The 21,720-nt window shown below is 44.2% G+C and overlaps 1 protein-coding gene across 3 annotated transcripts in view; it reads left to right on the top strand.

The window, feature by feature from the left end:
* The window catches only part of LOC136625793 (periphilin-1-like), a 46,648-nt gene extending 25,470 nt beyond the window's left edge, over positions 1-21,178 (top strand). For all 3 annotated transcript variants that reach the window (XM_066600291.1, XM_066600292.1, XM_066600290.1), the window contains exons 6-10: positions 2,759-2,811; positions 2,883-3,110; positions 4,678-4,869; positions 6,142-6,294; positions 20,839-21,178. In XM_066600291.1, the coding sequence (XP_066456388.1) occupies positions 2,759-2,811; positions 2,883-3,110; positions 4,678-4,869; positions 6,142-6,294; positions 20,839-21,012 (800 nt within the window). In that variant the 3' untranslated portion in view covers positions 21,013-21,178. The remainder of the gene's footprint in view (positions 1-2,758; positions 2,812-2,882; positions 3,111-4,677; positions 4,870-6,141; positions 6,295-20,838) is intronic.
* The last annotated feature ends 542 nt before the right edge of the window (positions 21,179-21,720 follow it).

Below are 21,720 nucleotides of genomic sequence, written 5' to 3'. Positions count from 1 at the left end.
GATAAAAAGCGATCAAAATACATATGTATTCCAAAAAGGTACCAACGCAAACTACAGGACGTCCCGCAAAAAACGATCCTGCACACAACTATGTCGTTGGAAAAATGTTGTGGCGTTCAGTAGGTGGTGGTAGAAATTTTTTTTTTTTTAATTAAAAGTAGTACAGCAAAAAACAAACAAACTACATAATAAACTTTGTAATCATTGTAATCTTACTGACCTATAGAATAAAGTTGTCATTTTTGCTGCAGTCTGTACATTTCACTCCGCTTTAAAAATGTTTTCAAAAAAGTTTTTCATTACATTATATGGTACAATAAATAATACATTTTAAAAATACGACTCGTCCCACAATATATAAGCCCTGAGACTGCAGTGTTGATAGGGCTACATGGTGACTTTGGCAGTAATATAGGTCATTTAGCCAGTGACCACATTGTAGCCTTGTGACATAGCAAAATGCAAGTCATTGAGGTTGCATTACGGCTTGCAAATGGGTACGGCCATAACTTGATCGCAAGAAATTCAGTGCGTCGTGGACAGGGTAACTTCCTACGCACAACGCTGTCCCATTGACTATGTTGCCAGGCTACACTGCACCTTAGGTCGTGCGAGAACTTGCCATGTAGCCATATCCTTGGTTAGGCACGTACAGCATTACCTTATACACACTTCTCTCCCTCTCTGACAGGCTGTGAAGGAAGATGATATAAACATTCATTTATAGAAGCTATTATTTTTAGTTTTTTTTTTTTTAAATCAAAGTCTCTGTGATCGCTGTGACTTGTGGTCACATGTCTGTAGACCTGACTAAGTGGCCCTTGTGGGTCTCTTTGCAAAGCTCCATGACCTCGGCTGTCTTAGGATCTCTGGGCCATGGAGCTAAGCTGAAGAGGGACCAATCCACAGAACTCTGATGAGGAGGGGGGAGGCATATAGCTGCTCCACAAGTGCCTAATCTTATTTTGTGGGCATTCTACTATTGTGTTTCCAGTTTTTTTTTCTACATTCTGTGTATATCTAGGTCTAAGTACTGTATGTCTCCATTAAGCGTATAACAATATTGGCATTGTTCATTCATTGCATGTGTTTGTATTTGTAACATACACATACTGGCCATATCAGCAGTTGGTCACTGTAATCGTACTCCACACGCTTGCACAGTCACTAATTTCTTGGATTCGGGCCTTTTATGTTTATGGTCCATCTCCAATATGTTGTGTCGCTCTGTCCCTTGAGCCGATCACTGCTGGTAGTATTAGTGCACCAATGTGAACTGCGCTAGATTACAAAACCAGAAACAAGTTACACCAGCAGCACACAAAGTCAATCCACCAGGGCGAAGCGATTACATTTCAATATGCAGCGCCACTTTTAGGAACCTGAGCCATGATTCCAGGAAAAGAATAAAGGTTGCAGCAGCATATATGGTAAAGCTTGACAAAGGCCCTTTGTGGTCAAAGCGTTGTTTTTTTTTTTAAAAGAACATGGTGAAATAAAAGGAAGGTTTTGCACCATATTTGCTGCCGCAACCTTTATTCTTTCTGCGCTAGCTTACAGTCATCCTGCCGTAAGATGCACATTCTTTGGCCGCTGGTCACTACAGACTAGTTGGGTATCTCTGGGTGGTGCCGGTAGACAGGACATTTTGGTTTGCTATCTTCCGGTCCCACATGACCAGTTCCTACACTAGCCAGTATGACACTGCTTAGGATGCAGGATGCTTGGTAAGTAATGTAGTTATATGTCTTTTGCACCTGATTGGCAGGGTAAAATTTCTTAAACAGAGCTAAAAAGCGAAGTTTTTGTTTTTAAATTTATAGTTTTCTATATTTTAGAGTAAATATACAAATTAAAAAAAACACAGGAATGGGTTCCTGGTTTTGTTTTCGACAATTTGTTTAGTTTGGTACTACAGGGCGCATATGGCGACTGTTTTGATTGGTGTCGGGGGTGGGTCATTGTTTGTTTTTTCTTTTTTTATGTATATATCTTTATTTTATTCTGTGATAGACAGATATATATTTATATATATTATAAAATATAATTATTTTTTTTACTAGCTTTAGATCTATTTATTTATTTATTTTTTTCAATTATTCTCTCTGTTCCAATGACATTATATAGGACCTTTTGGGGGTCATTCACATTGTCGTCGTTCCACTGTAGCTGGGGCATCCATAGGAGCCAAAGTTACAGGGAAAACATCTCCTGCTAGTGACCATAGTCACTGGCAGAGCTAATCTGGGTTTGCTAAGACCCTACAGCTCTGGTGTAACAGGGGTACCCGGTGGTCATGTGATAGCCAGGTCGCAAAGTGGAAGAAACACTTCCACTTTTTAGCACATAGCACTCTGTCTTCTCCTCCGAGTCCTCTGCTGTGTCTGACAGCCAAGGACCCAACCTGCTCCTGCTAGGTTGTAGCAGAAGAGGCTTTAATCCTGCGCTATACCTCAGCTATCAGCTGGGCTTAAAGCCCAGGGACCAAGCGCCATATACTTACCGAGCTTGGTCCTTAAGGAGTTGGTTCTTAATGTTGTAATGTTTCCATTTTTATTCTTGATCATGCATAATACATTTTGGATTTGTTATATGGTATTTGAGTCTTGGATCTTTTTGGTTTGTTTGGGTGTATAGATCTATAATTGATGCTTTTTGACTCCTTATTTTGGAGTGGGCTTCATATTGGTACAAATTTTTAATCAAGACAAACTAAAGTGCTTTGATAAATGACGTTTTTTATATGTTTTTGTTGCAGTGAACCATAATCCCGGTCGCACTGTTATGCCTTGTGTGACCCTTACAAGTGAGGTAAGACCTTTTGATAACCTTTCCACATTACTTAACACTGCAGCAACCTTCATTATTATAATGTATAACAGGATGAAAGTGAGACGACATTCGCAAGAACCAAAAGCTCTGAAGATGATGCTCTGCCTTCAGAAGAAGCAGACAATCCTTCACAGGAGCCTGAAATGCTAGTGAAGGTTAAAGAAGAGGTAAAGGAAGACAGTCCGGTCAGAGACGTCCTAACCTCAACTTGTGATCAGAATAAGGAAACACTACCTGCTCTTAACATAAAGAGAGAGATCGTAGACTTCAAGAAAGAGGTATGTCGTGGCATGACCTATCTAATAGGGAGCTTCAGTACTGACATCAGCGAATCGCTTGTTTAATCCGGCGTCCAATAGTCCTGAAAGCCTTTAATAATCCTACAGTTGCTGACTATTTGCTCACAATCTATGGACCCCTGCAGACGACCGGGTCTGATCCCGATGCGAGCAGTGCCCCTGCAGGGACCACCACAGCTCACGTGCTCCTGGCGGCTCCCCGCTCTGCTATGTGCCCACTAGTCATGTTTCTGTGCAGGCCCCTGTTTGCACCTTACTGATAGGCTCATTTTTCAGCTTTAATTTTTTCATTGTTTCATTCCAGGAGCCATAGCCGTATGACGGCTTGTTTACTGCTCTACAAGTTGTATTATCTCCCATGGTATCTTTTTTGGGTGCATATTATGTATATGCTTTGGTTTTTTATATATACATACACTCATTGTCAGTAACATCCCCTCCCCAAGAAGGGGTGGGGGTGTGTGTGTAGGTGTGGGGGGTGGGGGTGGTGGTGTTGTAGGAGTGCAGTATGCAGAATGGCCTGCAGAGGGCTACAGGTTGGCATTCTGACAACCTGAAACCAGAGGTAGAACATGTGGGTGTGGCAAGAAGCAACATAAGAGTCAGTTCCTGCCACACTCTGGGGGAAAGTGATAGCTCAGTGGAGCTGAAAGGGCTGCTAGCCTGAGGTTCGTGTGGACCTGTGGAGGCTTCTGGTCGGACAGAGATGACAACCCTGAACTCTTAAATCTGGTGGGGTGCGGATAATGAATTGTGTGGTATGCTGTATTTACGTTTGCTGTGACATGGAATAAAACTGGCAGGCACCAGATTTGAAAGAAATGCATGTCTCTGCGGCCTGTATGCATGTTGTGTCTGTTCCTGTTTAAAAAAAAGACGGGGCAGAAGTAGGACCCACCCATGTGACTGGTTGTACACACATTGGGCTTTTTACTTTTTTTTTTTTTTTACTTGAATGAATAGCCCCAGTAAAAAAAAATTGCAGATTGTCTGATTTTCAGAGAATAGCACGTTAATGTATGAATGTCTAATGCGAGTTGAGCCCAAGAATCTCAGGCGCAGCTTTTAAATCCCCCCTGTGCAAGTAGCTTTAAGTTGACTGCTGCCTAACAGACTGGGGACAGAAGAGAGTCGAGCCCCTTGTATTCTCTTACATGTAGAAGGCGAACCGTTTCAATAAAAAAAAACAGTAAACCTTTTATTCATAAGTGCAGGCAGTATGAAAATCGTTCAGGGATGTGTAAAGCCTTCTAAAGCCACTAATGAAGTAAATACTACAGTGTCACTCGGGGGAATTGTTGCCTCAGTGCCTCTTTTTCCCTCAAAACACCACATGCTTTAGAAATAGACATTTTCCTGCATTTTTCTTTAGACTTCTCTGTAGTTCAGGAAAAGCCCATGTAAAACCATGTGAAGAAAAGTCTCCTAGAAACACTTGTGGGGTTTTTTGTGTTAAATCTACAAGTCACAAAAACTGTTAAACTGTTCCATATTTATTAAGCTACAGCATTTGGGGTGAAAGTCTAATGAATTCTGATTCTTGTAGGACACTAAGCAGCCTGTAGCGGAAGAACTGATGATGAGTGTGAATCCTGGAAAGAGGGCCTATCTAGAGGACAAGGATTATGATGAGTCCACAGAAGAAAGCAAAGGAGAATCCTTTGTGGGGAAGAGACCATGCAATGACCAGGACCGCGAGAAACCTTACATGGAGAAGACAGTCCAGATCCCGTTACTGGTACATGTCCCTGAATTCAGGCAATATGTCATTAGAAAATGGGCTATCTGAACCCAGATGAACATAAAACTTTATTTAGACTGTTGAAGCAGTAGGTTTAGTGTCCTAGCCTCGAGCGCCCCACTTCTGGAGTCACGTCCTCAGGTCTATGAATGATTACTTTAGCTTCACTGATATTTTGACTCCTAGGTTTGCCTTCTGTGACTCACAGATGACTTTGTACAGGAGTTTTATGACAAGATGTGTTTTAGATTCTTACTGTTATGTACAAGTAAAGGAAGTATAATGGCCTGGAAATCTACTCCTGCCATTGCACACTGGGTTCAGCTGCTCAGTAAATGTACCGACATACAACATATACAGAACAAGATATGTTCAAATACATTCGGGAGGATCTGCTCACGTTGGGGGAACTGGAGGATACTACAAAAAGCTCTATTCGCTACTACCGAATCATATGTTATTTGGTTTGAACCTTTCCAGATTCCTAGGGAAATGCATTTGGTTATGTGAGAGGCTGTAGAATTGTGTGTGTACTTGTACGGTATGTCATTGCCCCCTGTGTAGCTCCGTTAGGGCCCATTCACACCTGCATTAGGACTCTGTTATGGCTTTCCATCTCACTGTTCATTTTTTGCAGGATAGAAACTGAATTAAAACAGAAATAAACAGATCTGTTTTTTCCCCCATTGACTTCAGTGGAGTTTTAAAGGCACACAGCACCTCTGAGCCCCATAAGCTAAGTAAGATAATGGGTTCATATGTGAAGTAATGGAGAGTCCCCTCCACCCCACCCAATCTTTTACTGATTACCTATACTGTGGTTAGTCCATCAATCGTTTATAACTGGACAACCCCTTTTAAAGAAGTACTTCAGCACAAACACATTTTTCCATCCCTGCACCCCTCACCTGATTGTCACACTCTAGACACCTATGTATATTGCATTAACTTCCATGCAGTGCAGCCCCCCTGTCTGATAATAATCCGGCTCCATCTTGATTTGTAGATTTCTCCCTGATTTCTCTTTCACTATTCTGTGCTAGCAATCCCATTATGGCACAGCATTACATGACCAGCTAGAGTCAGTATTATCCCTGCCTGCTGGGAGGACACCGTAATTTTCATTAACCTCTGCATTTAACTTTTTTTTTTTTTTATAAAAAGGGAGCGATAAAGACCAGATAAATCCATTTATAAATTTCCTTAGATTGCATTATTTTACGAAGTACTGCACAGTGAGGCCTATAATATTCCTGAAATATCTTACAGGGATGCTGGGAAGATATGCCATCGGAGTCTCTGGAGTCTGCTGGCCCCAGTGAACAAGACGACTCAGGATCTGCTGTTAATTGTAAACTACCTGAAAGTACAAAAGAACTACGGACGGCTTTTATCTTGGCAAAAAAACAGCAGCTGGAGATGGTGAGTCTCCAACTAATAACTCTTCACGGCACGTGACATCACTCAAGCCGGTACCGATCGGGTCTCCTCAGACTGTTGATGTGGCTATTGCCTCTTGCCAGTCGCCTACATTTAGAGAAGGATTTAGGCGTCATTACTGATAGTAAAGTAAATTACAGCAGTTCTGCACTCAACGCTAGGAGACACTACAAAAGGTGCTGTTACTATTGGTGCATCTGAAATGTGCAGTCCAATTGAAAGGGATTTTTCCAGGCACAAAATGGAAAGTCTGAAATGTAGGCAGTACAGACAGCTAGGTAGTGGTAACCTGTAGCTTTTATCTGCCACTCCGGACCCTCTGCTTCGTCCGATCTGCCGCTGTTTACGTGCATCACTTCTGAGCGGTTGAGCATTATTTGCCCAACAGCTCATCCTGTCTATAAACAGGCCATAAGGGTGCTTTTACATGGGATGACTTGTCAGCGCAGATGCCCAACAGGCCGATTGCTTTTACACAGGAGCAGTCAACGCTAGTGAATGGAAGTGGAGCTGCCAAGGATCGTTCCAGCCACCCATCTCCTTTCATAGCAAGCAGGCAGTCGTTCAGAAGTGAATGACTGCTGGTTAAACAGGCCGATCTGTTCAGTTTTTTGTATGCAGAAACTGAACGACATACAAGAAGCAAATTAATTCTCATTCGTTGTTCAGTCGAGGCATGCAGAAAACTGAACAATAACATTATGCAACACAATTTTTGTAACACATACGCAGATAGTCAGCTCATAGTAACTTTAGTGCGCCGAATTCAAATATGATATCCATTTTTTTTCTGCCATGTGAGGTTTTCCAATTATGGCTAATAATGTAATGCAATTGCCGTTCTATTGTACTTTTTTGAAATCTGCCTATACAATTAGTCCAGTAGGTTCACAATTAACCTTGCTTAATAAAAAGAATTACACAAGTGATTGTGCAACTATTTCGCAATCACTGTTACATACCGCGTGCTGACTGAACACTATAAGGGTACCTTCACAGGTAAGATTCTAAAATACACTACCGTTCAAAAGTTTGGGGTCACATTGAAATGTCCTTATTTTTGAAGGAAAAGCACTGTACTTTTCAATGAAGATAACTTTAAACTAGTCCTAACTTTAAACAAATGCACTCTATACATTGCTAATGTGGTAAATGACTATTCTAGCTGCAAATGTCTGTTTTTTTTGTGCAATATCTACAAAGGTGTATAGAGGCCCATTTCCAGCAACTATCACTCCAGTGTTCTAATGGTACAATGTGTTTGCTCATTGGCTCAGAAGGCTAATTGATGATTAGAAAACCCTTGTGCAATCATGTTCACACATCTGAAAACAGTCTAGCTCGTTACAGAAGCTACAAAACTGACCTTCCTGTGAGCAGATTGAGTTTCTGGAGCATCACATTTGTGGGGTCAATTAAACGCTCAAAATGGCCAGAAAAAGAGAACTTTCATCTGAAACTCGACAGTCTATTCTTGTTCTTAGAAATAAAGGCTATTCCATGCGAGAAATTGCTAAGAAATTGAAGATTTCCTACAACGGTGTGTACTACTCCCTTCAGAGGACAGCACAAACAGGCTCTAACCAGAGTAGAAAAAGAAGTGGGAGGCCGCGTTGCACAACTAAGCAAGAAGATGAGCACATTAGAGTCTCTAGTTTGAGAAACAGACGCCTCACAGGTACCCAACTGGCATCTTCATTAAATAGTACCCGCAAAACACCAGTGTCAACATCTACAGTGAAGAGGCGGCTGCGGGATTTTGGGCTTCAGGGCAGAGTGGCAAAGAAAAAGCCATATCTGAGACTGGCCAATAAAAGAAAAAGATTAAGATGGGCAAAAGAACACAGACATTGGACAGAGGAAGACTGGAAAAAAGTGTTGTGGACGGATGAATCCAAGTTTGAGGTGTTTGGATCACAAAGAAGAACGTTTGTGAGACGCAGAACAAATGAAAAGATGCTGGAAGAATGCCTGACGCCATCTGTTAAGCATGGTGGAGGTAATGTGATGGTCTGGGGTTGCTTTGGTGCTGGTAAGGTGGGTGATTTGTACAGGGTAAAAGGGATTCTGAATAAGGAAGGCTATCACTCCATTTTGCAACGCCATGCCATACCCAGTGGACAGCGCTTGATTGGAACCAATTTCATCCTACAACAGGACAATGACCCTAAACACACCTCCAAATTGTGCAAGAACTATTTACAGCAGAAGCAGGCAGCTGGTATTCTATCGGTAATGGAGTGGCCAGCGCAGTCACCAGATCTGAACCCCATTGAGCTGTTGTGGGAGCAGCTTGACCGTATGGTACGCCAGAAGTGCCCATCCAACCAATCCAACTTGTGGGAGATGCTTCTAGAAGTGTGGGGTGCAATTTCTCAAGCTTACCTCAACAAATTAACAGCTAGAATGTCAAAGGTGTGCAATGCTGTAATTGCTGCAAAAGGAGGATTCTTTGACGAAAGCAAAGTTTGATGTAAAAACAATGTTATTTCAAATACAAATCATTATTTCTAACCTTGTCAATGTCTTGACTCTATTTTCTATTCATTTCACAACGCATGGTGGTGAATAAGTGTGACTTTTCATGGAAAACACAAAATTGTTTGGGTGACCCCAAACTTTTGAACGGTAGTGTATATTCTCCTGTCACTGAGTTATTGAACACTATAAGGTCTAATTCAGATGACCGTATATCGGCTGCGTATTCACGGCGGCCGATATACAGCGTCCCTCTCTGCAGGGGGAGGAGGCTGGAAGAGTCGGGAGCAGTGCTCTGAGCTCCCGCCCCCTCTCCGCCCCTCTGCACTATTTGCAATGAGGGGAGGCGGGACGAGGGTGGGGCTAATTCCCGAAACTTAGCCACGCCCCCTCTCAGTGCAAATAGTGCAGAGGGGGCAGGAGCTCAGAGCACTGCTCCCAGCTCTTCTAGCCTCCTCCCCCTGCAGAGAGAGACGTCCTATATCGGCCGGCGTGAATACCCGGCTGATATACGGTCGTCTGAATAAGCCCTAAGGGTAGGTTTATGCAACATATAGGGTATGTTTCCACACGGCAAAAACACTGTGGATCATTCACCAGTAAGTTGTAATTAATGAACTGTGTTTTACAGGTCATTGGTTAGACTACATAAAAGAATCCAAATCATAAATCAAAAACACATGTTTAGTATCACTGCATCCGTAAAAGTCCGATCTAGCAAAGTAATGCATTATTTACCCTGCACAGTGATTGTTGTCTGAGAAAGGAAAATTAAGAACGCCAGAAATGCACTTTTTTTTTTTTGTTTTTGGTCCTTCTATCTCCAAGAAAAAATGCAATAAAAAGTCGCATGTATTAAAAAATGGTATTAATGCAAACTACAGGACGTCCTGCAAGAAATGAGCCCTTGCACAACTATGAAATAGAAAATAATAAAAGTACAGCAAAAAAAAAAAAAACTACATAAGTATGGTATCATAGTAATCGTACTGATCCATAGAATAGTTATGTCATTTTTGTTGGTTTGTGGGCCGTAGAAACAAGACACACCGAAAGATAGTGGATTTTTGTGGTTTTTTTTCTTGATGATTGTAAAATAGTTGCGCAATCTCTTTTGTTCTTTTTATTAAGCAAGGTTAATGGCAAACCTGGATTAATTGTATAGGCATATTTCCAAAAAATACAATACAATGGCAATTACATTATTGCTCATAATTGGAAAACCTTACGTGCCAGAAAAAAACGGATATCCTATTTGAATTCAGCGCACTAAAGTTACTGTTGGCCGCCTATCAAAAATTTTGTTGCAGATTTTTATTGGCCCGTGTAAAAGGGCCTTTATCAGCACCGACCCCTCTTACTGAGTGTCAGAGAAAGCTGCTGAAGCCAACCGACAGGAGTTTCCGACACTCTGACCTGCACATGACAATACAGTGCTGGGCTCTCCTCCCATCATGCACTGCTCACAGGAAGTTGACTATGGACAGGGTAGGAAGTAGTAAATGCAGACAAGACGTTGGTGGAAGTGGAGATTTTTTTTTTTTTCAGGGGAAGGGTCACATGACAGAGAATGAAGAAAGTAGCTAGACCAGGTACAGTGACCTATTTCAGAATAACTTCTTGTGGTGATGTACATTCAATTGTGTAATGTTAGCCTGTGTCCTGAAGACCCCTTTAAGGGCCCTCGTAAATAAATCAGATACTGGGGAGCTGGAGAAAGTTCAAAGAGCAGCAGTTAAAAGTAAAGAGGAGCAGAAGGTGTTGCATAGGAGGAAAGGTTTTTTAGTGCTTGAGTGCTTATTCACATGGGGTAAAATCTCATACAAATATGAACTCTAGCCTTTTGAACGGACATGGTCACATGAATTTTGTCTTTCTCTTTTTTTTTTTCCCCTTGCAGCAGAGCAGTGAGGATTAAAATCGCAGCATGTTCTTTCTTTGTGCGTTCCCTCAGAATACCTCACCCATGGTTTTCAATGGGACTTTAAGATATTGCGTGTCACTCACATACCGTGCAATGTGATGTTTCCCATTGAAATCAATGCAAAACACTTGTGATCCTCTGATCACAAGCCTGAAAAACGTATCTGAGGATCGCAATTTCACAGAAGTGCTGTGAGGCGTTTTTGAATGGAAAGCTTTTCACAGCGTGAAAAACACAGGTTGGCAAGGGCAATATAGGGGCTGTGTTTCCCGGTTCAATATCGCGCTCGCCCATGTGAATGTAGCCTCCCCTGACACAGCTGTGACATCGGTGATGGCTATGGCAGGGGATTCCTTCATCCCCGCGGGGATGAAGGAATTCCCTGCCACAGCTGTTGTGGCGGAGGTCTGTGATGCTATCCTATTGCTTTCAATGGGGGCCAGAGCTGCTGTCGCCCCATTGTACGCAGTGGGTTGCAGGCAACGCCGATTTCCCCCAGTCGTCTCCACAACAGCACCAATTGAGATTGCCTCCTCCTGATAGGACAGGAACATACTGAGAGGTTAAAAGCTCACCCCCTTCCCCACTTTCCTCAGTGTCTTCCTGTCCTGCCAGGAGGCAGGATCTCTGAGAGGAGCTGTTGGAGAAGCCAGCCGGAAGCCTACTCACGGGCGGATTGGAGGGCAGTGGGTCAGCCTGTCCTCCCTTCCCAGCCAGACGACTCCCGGGACGCCACATGGGGTGGTAGCCCCCGGGCCAGGTTCCTCCCGCGGCGGCCCATGGGGGGTACAAAGCGGGAGCCTCAGTCCCCCTCGTCCTCCCTGCACGTCATCGCGTCTGCATCAGGAGCGGAGGGGGCGGGGCTTAGCGCAGGAGCGCGAAAATTAAAAAAAAATAAAAATAGGAACCTGAGAGAAGCCAGAACAAACCAGCACTACAGGTCGCAGGGTGTCTGCAGCATCGGTTTTGTAATGAGTGCTCCAGCCCCAGAGACAGCTGAAACCTCAGCCTCAGCGGCCGTAAGTAGCCAGTGCGGCAAAAAATACAAAATGCAAAATCCAATGTATTGTATATGGAAAAATTGCATATTTACCCGCAAGAAATACAATGCAAACATCCAGTGTATTGTGTATGGAAAAATTGCATATTTACACGCAAAAATGCTTTATTTGTCAGGGGGTTAGAAAAAGACATCCCCCCCCCAGAACAAAACTCCGAAAATGCGTGGAATGCGGGATAAAACTGCCAGCTACGTACCAGAGGCCTCTATGCAAGGCATGCGTAGCTAGGCTAGTTAAAGAGGAATCAGGAGGACGTTAGGAAGCTGGTGAAAGAAGAGGTAGATCAGCCCTAACGTCACACCTGGCGCCACCAGCGAAACGCCATAAAAGGGCGTATGCTCCTGACGAGCCTTCCAACTCCGAGAGTTCTATCGGGTCGGAGCAAGAGGAACAGGCGGCGAGGAGTCCTCAGATTAGGAGGACTACAAAAAATACTTATTCCATCAGGACGATTTAAGGGAATTAAGTCAGTCAGAGCGTACCCTACAAGATGAGATATTTGGGGGACTAGGGGAGAGGCGCAAGCATACCTTCCCTGTCCACAAGAATATCACCAAAATAATCCAGAAAGAGTGGAGGAAATCAGACGCAAGCTCCTTCTCCACTAGAGGGGTAAAAAGAAGGTACCCATTCGAGGAGGAAGTTTGCGCAAGCTGGGAGGAGGTACCTAAGGTAGACGTCCCAGTGGCCAAAGTAGCCAGGAAAACGACCCTGCCCTTTGAGGATGCCGCACAGTTAAAAGATCCCATGGATCGCAAAGCTGAGGGCCTTCTTAATAAATCAGGGGAGGCAGCGGCAAACATACTTAGGCCAGGGATCGCAGCCACTTGTGTGGCGCGAACCCTGGGGGTATGGCTAGAACAGCTACAGCTACACCTAACCAATAAGACGCCGAGGGAACAGATCCTAAATTCCCTTCTGATCCGGCGTATGGCAACAAATTTCCTAAGCGGACGCCGCGGCCGAAACTGTCAAACTCTCAGCGACAGCTACAGCCCGGTCTAACTCAGCCAGAAGAGAGTTATGGCTGAAATCGTGGTCAGGCGACCTAGCCTCAAAAAATAAGCTATGCGCCCTCCCGTTCTACGGCCAGTTTTGTTCGGACCGGACCTTGACAAGATTCTAGAGAAGGCGGCCGACAAAAAGAAGGGATTCTCGGAAGAAAAGCCACAGAGAGGGAAGACCTTCTTCCGGGCCCCAAGGCAACAGCCAGAGGCCTACCGAGGCAAGGGCAAGACAGGCCGCTGGAGTTGCCCCAAGGGGGGCAGAGGAAGGAACATCCTCTTTAACCCCCACCAGGGGGAGCCAAAGCAGAGACCCTGACGCCATCCCCGTAGGGGCAAGGCTGGGGGGCTTTGTGGATCAAGGGGCCGCGATTTCTGAAGGCCCATGAATCCCAAAGATCTTACAGCAGGGATACCGGATAGAGCTGGTGTCCCTCCCCAGAAGAAAATTCATTATCACGGGAGGTTCCAAACAACAGTTACACCTAAGGCAAAGCGTTGGGGACCTGCAACAACTAAATGCAATATCCCCCGTACCGCAAAACGAGGAAACCCAGGGCCATTATTCCAGGCTCTTCCTAGTAAGGAAACCCTGTGGGAAACAGCGGATGATAGTGAACCTGAAACCTCTGAACACCCGCATCAGATACAGAAAATTCAAGATGGAGTCCATCTCCTCAACGATAAAGTTGATTCCCAAAGGAGCCTACATGGCATCCATCGATTTAAAGGATGCTTATTTCCACGTACCGATCCAAGAGGGGTCCCGGAAATACCTAAGGTTCGCAGTGGATATGGGCAAAGGAATAGAGCACCACCAATTCAGATGCCTGCCCTTCGGGATCTCCTCAGCACCCAGAATCTTCACCAAACTTATGGCAGAGGTAGCCGCCTACCTGAGGAAGAGTCGGTCCTAATAATACCCTATCTGGACGATATTTTAATAATAGCAGAGTCCAGAGAAGTCCTAACGGAACACCTGAGGATAGTGCTAGAACTTCTCCAATCCTTAGGATGGATCATAAACTGGGAAAAATCCAGCCTAGATCCCGACAAACAGAAAACGTTTCTGGGTATAACGCTCGACTCGGGTATAATCGCAATGCTCCTGCCTACCCGAGGAGAAAATACAAAAAATCCGACGGCTAGTCAAAACCTTTTTACGGAGACGATTATGCACAGTTGGGAAGCCATGTCTCTCCTGAGAAGCTTGATGTCGTGCATTCCAGGAGTGGCATGGGCCCAGGCTCACACCAGAGCCCTGCAAGCCTCAGTCCTATCCACGTGGGACAAAAGGCAGTCCTCCCTAGGGACAAGAATGTACATCCCAAGCATGGTGAAAACATCCCCGCATTGGTGGACATCCCCAGAGAATCTGCGGAGAGGGGTTCATTGGCTACAAAACCCAGCCACTCACATCACAACGGATGCAAGCGCCTGGGGATGGGGAGCGCATGTGGGGAACCAGTTCTTTCAGGGCCCATGGCCTCAAAGGACAAAAGAACAGCCCAAGACATAATAATCCCCTCGTTTTTTTTAGTAAACCTAAAAACGAGGAAGAAAAAAACCCTAAGCTGCCTGGACGTTAGGAGAGCAGTCCTAGGCTACATAGATGCGACAAGCCACTGGAGGCGGGACAACAACTTGTTCATCCAGTTCAGTGGCCCAAATAAAGGGAGCAAAGCAGCAAAAAGCTCCATAGCCAGGTGGATCCGCCTGGCAATCATAGTCTTATAAGGCCCTCGGGAAGGAGATCCCCTTAGCTCTTAAAGCCCATTCTACAAGGCCAGTAGCATCCTCATGGGCCGAACATAGCTCAGCTTCGGTCGAGCAGATATGCAAAGCCGCAGTCTGGAAGAAACCCCACACGTTTGTTAAACACTACAGGGTAAAAAGTGCAGCAGGACGAGGACATGGCCTTCAGCCGCAAAGTCCTCTCGGCAGCAATCCCACCCTAGGGAATCTTTAGTTGGTACGTCTCAATTGGTGCTGTCGTGGAGACGACTGGGGGAAAAAATGGATTATACCTACCTGATAATCAGGTTTCCAGTAGTCTCCACGACAGCACCCATACCTTCCCCCCCCCCTAAATTGATAGAAAAGAAACTATGTAATATAATATAAAAAAACATATATATATAATATAACTTTATTTTAAAAAACAAAAAAGCAAAAAAATCCCGGTTAAGGGAAAAAATTTAAGTTGAGCTCCTACCCCGGCAATTCGTTAGAATCCACTGAGGAAAGTGGGGAAGGGGGTGAGCTTTTAACCTCTCAGTATGTTCCTGTCCTATCAGGAGGAGGCAATCTCAATTGGTGCTGTCGTGGAGACTACTGGAAACCTGATTATCAGGTAGGTATAATCCATTTTTTGGGGGGAAGGGCTCGAAATATAAGCCCTTCCCTGAAAATCATCCCTAGCTGTAAAAACAATAAAAAAATAACTCGCCTAGATGAGCTGTCCTGCTCTTCTCTCCGTCCCAAGCAGTCGTCTTCTGGAGGCCGGGGATTGATTGGCTGAGCACTGTGACCAATTGGAGGCAGCGCCCAGCCGTCATTGAATGACAGCTGAGTGCTGTGACCAACCACAGGCAGTGCTCAGCCATTCATTCATCCCCTGTCACAGCTGCGTCAGGGGAGTGTGATGTACTCTCTATGTTTTCAATGCGGCTGGCGCTGCTGCTGCCGGCCCCATTGAAAACAATGGTCGGTCGCTCAAATTTTTCTTAGCACTGCGAGTGTTGCGTGAAAGCATCGCAAATGAGAATGAAAACATTGAACATCATTTGTTTCATTAGCATGCTTTTTCACTCACTCTCACATTGCAGGAAAGTCTGTCGCCAGTGTGAAGCTGGCTTTATAGTACTAGATTCCTTCACATCTGGGGAATCGTTCTGCATGCAAATGGACTTGTGCAGATTTTGAAAAGGTTGTGTTCACACTTTGCTGATTTCTAGCAGATTTTCTCACGGATTTTGGTGCAGATCTGCAGCAGAGTTCACCCCTTCAATTTGAATTCAATTAAAATGGTGAAATCTGCTGCGAATCTGAAACGAAAGCCACAACAAAATCTGCAGTAAATCAGCGATGTGTGAACACACCCTAAATCTGCAGCATGACCATTACTGGTGCATATTTTCAGCTGGGAGGTCACCCCCTTTCAGGGTAAAGTGGTAAGATCCACATTTTGCTAAATATGCCACGCTTGGGCTCAGGAGGAAGCAAGCAGGACTGCAGCATCAGACGGGACAGCGCTTGGAGCAATAAAATGGTTATAAACTACAAAAAAACAGATAAACAAACAAGGCAACTGACCAAGTTGTATCTCCATGGCTGAAGCGGTGCATAGCGCTAATTCTTTTAGAGAAGGCTGAGTGGAAATGTGATGTCTTGCATATAAAGTCCTAGTGAGATGACTCTACTCAGGGTGCCGTATGCCGAAATGGGGAAGGTCCTCATTTCCAAGATCGTGTGTCCAGCGATGCACATGGCAGCAACACTTCCATCCTTATAATAGTCTTTTTGAAGCTCATCTCTTGTTGCAGCTTCCACAAGGAGAAACCATACTGCCTCAGAGCCAAGACAGAGGCCCCTGACGGTAGGCAAGCAGAGGCCTGCTGTGCACTGATCAGTTGCAGCTGTCCGTACATAATATCTATCTGCAGGGAGGCCTCATCTTGTAGATGGATCCAAGCTACTAGCCAGCAGGGCCAACAGAAATAGACGAGGTCAGCAAAACAACAAGTGTAGCCACATTGGTGGTAGGTCGGGCTTAGGAAGTTAGTTTCTATACTATGTAAAAATGTGGTACTGGCCATTTAAATAACATGCTCCTCGTATGGTTTTACCATGTAGCTACAGCCCGATACTGACACAGCTGCTGGTGCCACTTTCAGACTATGCAGTCATGCTGCCCTCTGATAAGTATTCCCCTCCGTGGCCCCTGAGCTAACACAAGAGCGGAGTCTGTAGTGAGTGCTCCACACTAATTCGACCACAAGGAGTCCACAGGAGTGCAGGGTTTTTTGATATCTGCACAGGTGCTGGTGCAAGACCTGCCTTACCGGACCGCCCCCGATCTAACCGGCCTACCGGGATTTCTCTCTTAGCCAGGATTGGCTACAAGCCATTTCTTCCGTATGGGAAAGATTCTGATTTTGCTTATATCGTTAGTAATGTTGTAAGGCCTGTTGGAGGGTCGGACATCGGCGCTCGCTGCAGTAATACCAATATGTGAAATAGGAATAGCTGTTACTCCAAGAGCAACACACAACGTGACACGTGTAAGGCCGCCTGCAGACGAGCGGGTCAGATGCGGCAGCGAGAATTCTCGCCGCGGGACCCGACCCGAGAGCCTGCAGGGAGGAGCGCGTACTCACCCGCGCCTGACGGCCCCGGCTCTTTCATGTGCCGGCGCATGCGCAGACCGGAGCCGGCGGCCGGGTGAGTGCGAGCCCCCGCACAAAAATAGGACTTGGCCAAACCGCGGCCGTCTGCATAGGAGTGCGTATTGTAATGCACTCCTATGCAAACTTTCAGTGGCGGAAATCCCGCCGCGGGATTTCCGCCCGTGTGCAGGCGGCCTAAGACGTCACGCTGTGTTTTTCTCTTGTACTGGGTTTTACTAATCTCAAGAAAACCTTTTTTTTTTTTTCTTCTTGTTGCTGGACTTCTTGGGATGGTTGTCCTCTTGGAAGGTACAAGGACGCCCAGGCTTCTGCTTCTCCTAGGATCTGATTACTTTTATGCACAAAGAAGAAATGACAACGGACTTCAGTACCTCCAGGGTCATGAGATGTTGGAGCCTCCTATAAAGCCACACAAATCCAAAACTCAGAACAGACAGCCGCACCTCACTGTATCCATTAGACACCCAGCCTCACATCTAGCAGATGGTGGATACCTGCATCCTAAGCATTCAGTATTTATGATAGACAACACCATCCCCATCAGAGAGCGGGTTAGAATATTAGTACATACTGCTGCTGGCAGTGCCACCGTATAGGGGGGGCTATTGATCAGAGTGTGCCGCCATGAACTGGGAGTTTGAGCTTTATTTAACCTGACTGAAGTAGTGGGACTCCTTCAGATAATGGTCCTGATTGCTCCTCCTCCTGGACTCCCGCTACATCACTGGTGCGGCGAGTCTGCCAGGAAGGATTACCAGCAACTGCAGGATCTGGAAGTGGGCTTATATACACTGACATTCTCAGTCACGTTTGCAGCGTGTGCTGCTAGTCCTGTATGAGGAGTAAGGTATGTCCTGATGAGAAAATCCATCTTGCCCTCCACATGCTGCAGTGCCAGAGCATCACTGAGCCACCGCCATACTTGCTGACAGCAGGTTGTTCTCTGCAGCGCTTCTCTCTTCCTTCCATTCTCTATGTAATACTTTTCTTGCCCAGATGTAGGACTTTGTATTTCTCCTTGCTAAACCATTCTTTTAGTCGCCGACCACTGTTCAAGCTTGTCCAGATCTTTTTGATTTCCCTCTCTCTCCTCTCGAGTGTTATGTTTCTCTGCTCAGCTTGTCTGGTATTGTTTGTTTTAAGTGCAAATCAGTCTCAACTTTGTGTGTGAACATTTATACTTGGGACAAGAGAGATGTCGTCTGTGTGTGTGTATGTGTGTGTATATATAATATATATATATAATATATTTTTATAGCTCTAGCCCATCCAGATCAGTTTTATTAAGCCTAAGAAAGGGTCCATAGAAGATCTGAAAGCTCGCTATAACCTCATGTATTTTTGTTAGCCATTAAAAGGTATCATGTCTACAAGATTAGGTGGTGGTGAGAACAATCACACATAAGGTTTCTCTGCAATGGCGTTTTTTTTTGCCTTTTATAATGCTTTTTAACCCATTACTGATGACGCCTGTTTGTGTCTTAATGACCAACTAATTTTTCAGTTTGCATCATCTCATTCTCATTTTTTAATTTCACTTTTACGGCATTCAGTGTGCAGCGTTAATAATGCGATAACATTCTGTGCGTCGGCACGATTCCAGCGACACCAAGTGTTTTTTTGTATGGGCAGTTAAGGGGTTAAATATATGCACATTATCTACTATCCTTTACAAATTTAATTCATCTTCCGCGCTGCAGCTCCTCCTCCAGGCCTTGGCTATTTGCTGTAATTATTATAGGAATATATTAACCTCTTGACACTTTTGGGCATGCATGTACTCCCTCTAGTGTCGGGGTTTGTATGGAGCTTTGTATTCAAACTGCCCCCCTGCAATGAGATTGCAAGGTCCGGTTGGTGTAGCAGCTAAGGGCATGTACTTCTGCCCATTAGAACAGCCATATATTGCAATACTAAAGTATTACATTATATGGTTTAAGTGATCAAATGATCACAAGCTCAAGTCTCCTTAATAAATAAATAAATAAAATAGTAAACTGAAAAAAAAATATTTTTATTAAGAAAATAAAGGATCCTAAAATTTAAAAAAATCCTATGATTCTAATTTAAAAAAAATCAAAGTTAAAAAACTCAGAACATATATTTGGTGTCCCTGAAGTCCGATCTATCAAAATAATCCATTCTTTATCCTGCATGGTGAATATTGGCAGGAATTTTAAAAAAAACCCACCAGAACTAGGTTTTTGTTTTTTTCCTACTCACCCTGTCGCCAAGAAAAAAAATTAATGCAAAACGATCAAAAACTTGTATGTTCTCCAAAATGGTACAAATAGAAACCACAGTACATGTGCTGCGAGAAACGAGGCCCCACACAACCCTATAGATGGAATGATTAAAAAGTTACGTCAGTAATTAGATGGCAGCAGAAAATAAATTTGGTATCGTAATCGTACTGACACATAGAGTAAAAGTTATCATGTCATTTTTTGCTGCATTGTGTACGCCATAAAGCAAGACGCCAGCAAACGTGACAAAATGAAGTTGTTTTTTTTTAATTTTTAAAACCTTACATGGTACATTAAAAAGTGCCATCTTAAAAATAAGTCCTCAGACAGCGACGTTGGCAGAAAAATAAGAGTTTTTTTTAAGTGAGCGGGACTAAACTGAAAACTGAAGGAAAAAAATATGTCCTTAAGGGGTAAAAGGAAGTCGGTCACATTTTGTTATCTTAGTAATGCAATAAATTTTTAAACATGGGACATCCTGAGGAAGGCAGAAGTATCTTCCAATCTGGCTCTCAGTTTGAGAGATTGAGAAGGAAAATAGTTTGCATTTTGTATGCTAATTAGCTGTGGGCCATCCAATGGGTGGTCCAACTCTGCAGTGGGCTGGGCTCTTCCCCTGCCTAGTCAACCAACAACATGAGGGTCCCACCATATTTCTCAGGATGTCCCATGTGTAAAAGTCTGTTGTGCTACTAGGCAAAACGTTAAGGTGACAGACGTCCTTTAAGCTGTGTGATAATCCTGGCGGGAGTGTTACTCAATAAACGTATGTTGCAGGACTTGAGGAGTGGCAGTGGCCGTGCTTCGTACTGCTCTGTACTAAATTTTATAGCAGTCGCTTTCCTAAGGAAATGGCCTTTTATCTTGGAAATGTTTCATTTCCTACAACTAGATCCACTCCCGAAGTAAGACTCCTACGTAGTTTTCTGCTGCAGGAGCAGTTTACATCTGATCTCCTCTTGTAAAACCAAAGCATGATCGTATATCATGGTGGAAGGCAGAATCCAGAGTCCAGCAGGACTAAAGCCAGTGTGTAAAAACAATCTAAAAGCTATGAGTGCTGTCTTATAGCTCCTCCGGTGGCGACGACCGTGTAATACACTTGTGCACGAGCTCTCGTGTTGTCTCTTTTCAGCTTGGAGATATCCCATTACATGCCCCATGGAAACACTTTAGATATCACCCATAGGACAGGTTTTTTTTTTTCCTTTTTGGACATTTGCTACTTTGCATTATGACCCAAAAAAAGACCATCTGAAGCCAATTGTGATTACAGATTCCCTGACATGTAAACTAAGTTTGCACATATGCAGAGTAAAGCTGGGGACAAGTTCTGTCACGTCTTGGGACTCAACTCATACGCTTTTTGTTGCCTCTTCAACCCGTTTTTTACTTACTTTTTAGGCTTTCGCTCAAGACTGCAAGACGTTTGCCATTGTTGCCAGCACATTACTGAAGAAGGACTCGTCTCTGGAGGGGGCTGTGACCCGTGCGCTGCGCACAAGCCTGCAGGAGATGGCTGGACTATGTGTGCAAGAACTGAATACCTTCATAGATCACTATGACGCGAACACATGAAGAACAACCATCATGTCTGACGTTTTAGGAGTAACACTGTCCGCAGTCTGCAAGCCTTCTTGTTAGCTGGGAAGTATCATGTATTTGATTTTTTTTACCCTGTGAAATAAACAGTGTTTTATGTTTTCCAAAGAATTCTCAAGGAAATAAATAAAAACAAAACACACACAGAAAGTTGATGATTGTGATGTTGCAGTCGAGAGGCAGCTGCATTCTCTGTAAGTCATCCACTATAGAATAGCCGAGGTGTGCTGCTTGTTATACAGGGGGGATTCACAAACAAAAGGTGCCAAAGTAAAGCTGATTTATTTCTACATGGATTGGCATACAGCAGCCAGAATGACATGAAAAGTTAGAAGAATCTTCAAGATTTTAATGCACATTTAGATGTTCGCCCAGCAAAAACCTCCACAGTGGAATCAATGAGAGGATAAGCTGGGACTCATCTGGGCAGAGCTGGACTGACTTGACATCTGCGGCCACCAATGGCTTCCACATCAAAGTGCAGTAGAACAATCTTCAAGGTTTTATCTTTCCATGTCCTTCTGATTGTTGTATATCAATTCCTCTATGAATAAATAGGCTTTACTTTCACACCATTCCTTTTGAATAACCCTGTATTCAGCCAATTCAGAGTAATGTACATTAACCACTGATGTACTTTGGCCTTTGTGACTCAAGCACATTCTCTTCACTGGATTTGTTGAA

This window comes from Eleutherodactylus coqui, chromosome 4, assembly GCF_035609145.1.
Source record: "Eleutherodactylus coqui strain aEleCoq1 chromosome 4, aEleCoq1.hap1, whole genome shotgun sequence".
Taxonomy (NCBI): domain Eukaryota; kingdom Metazoa; phylum Chordata; class Amphibia; order Anura; family Eleutherodactylidae; genus Eleutherodactylus; species Eleutherodactylus coqui.
This window is presented reverse-complemented; position numbering and strand designations above follow the sequence as displayed.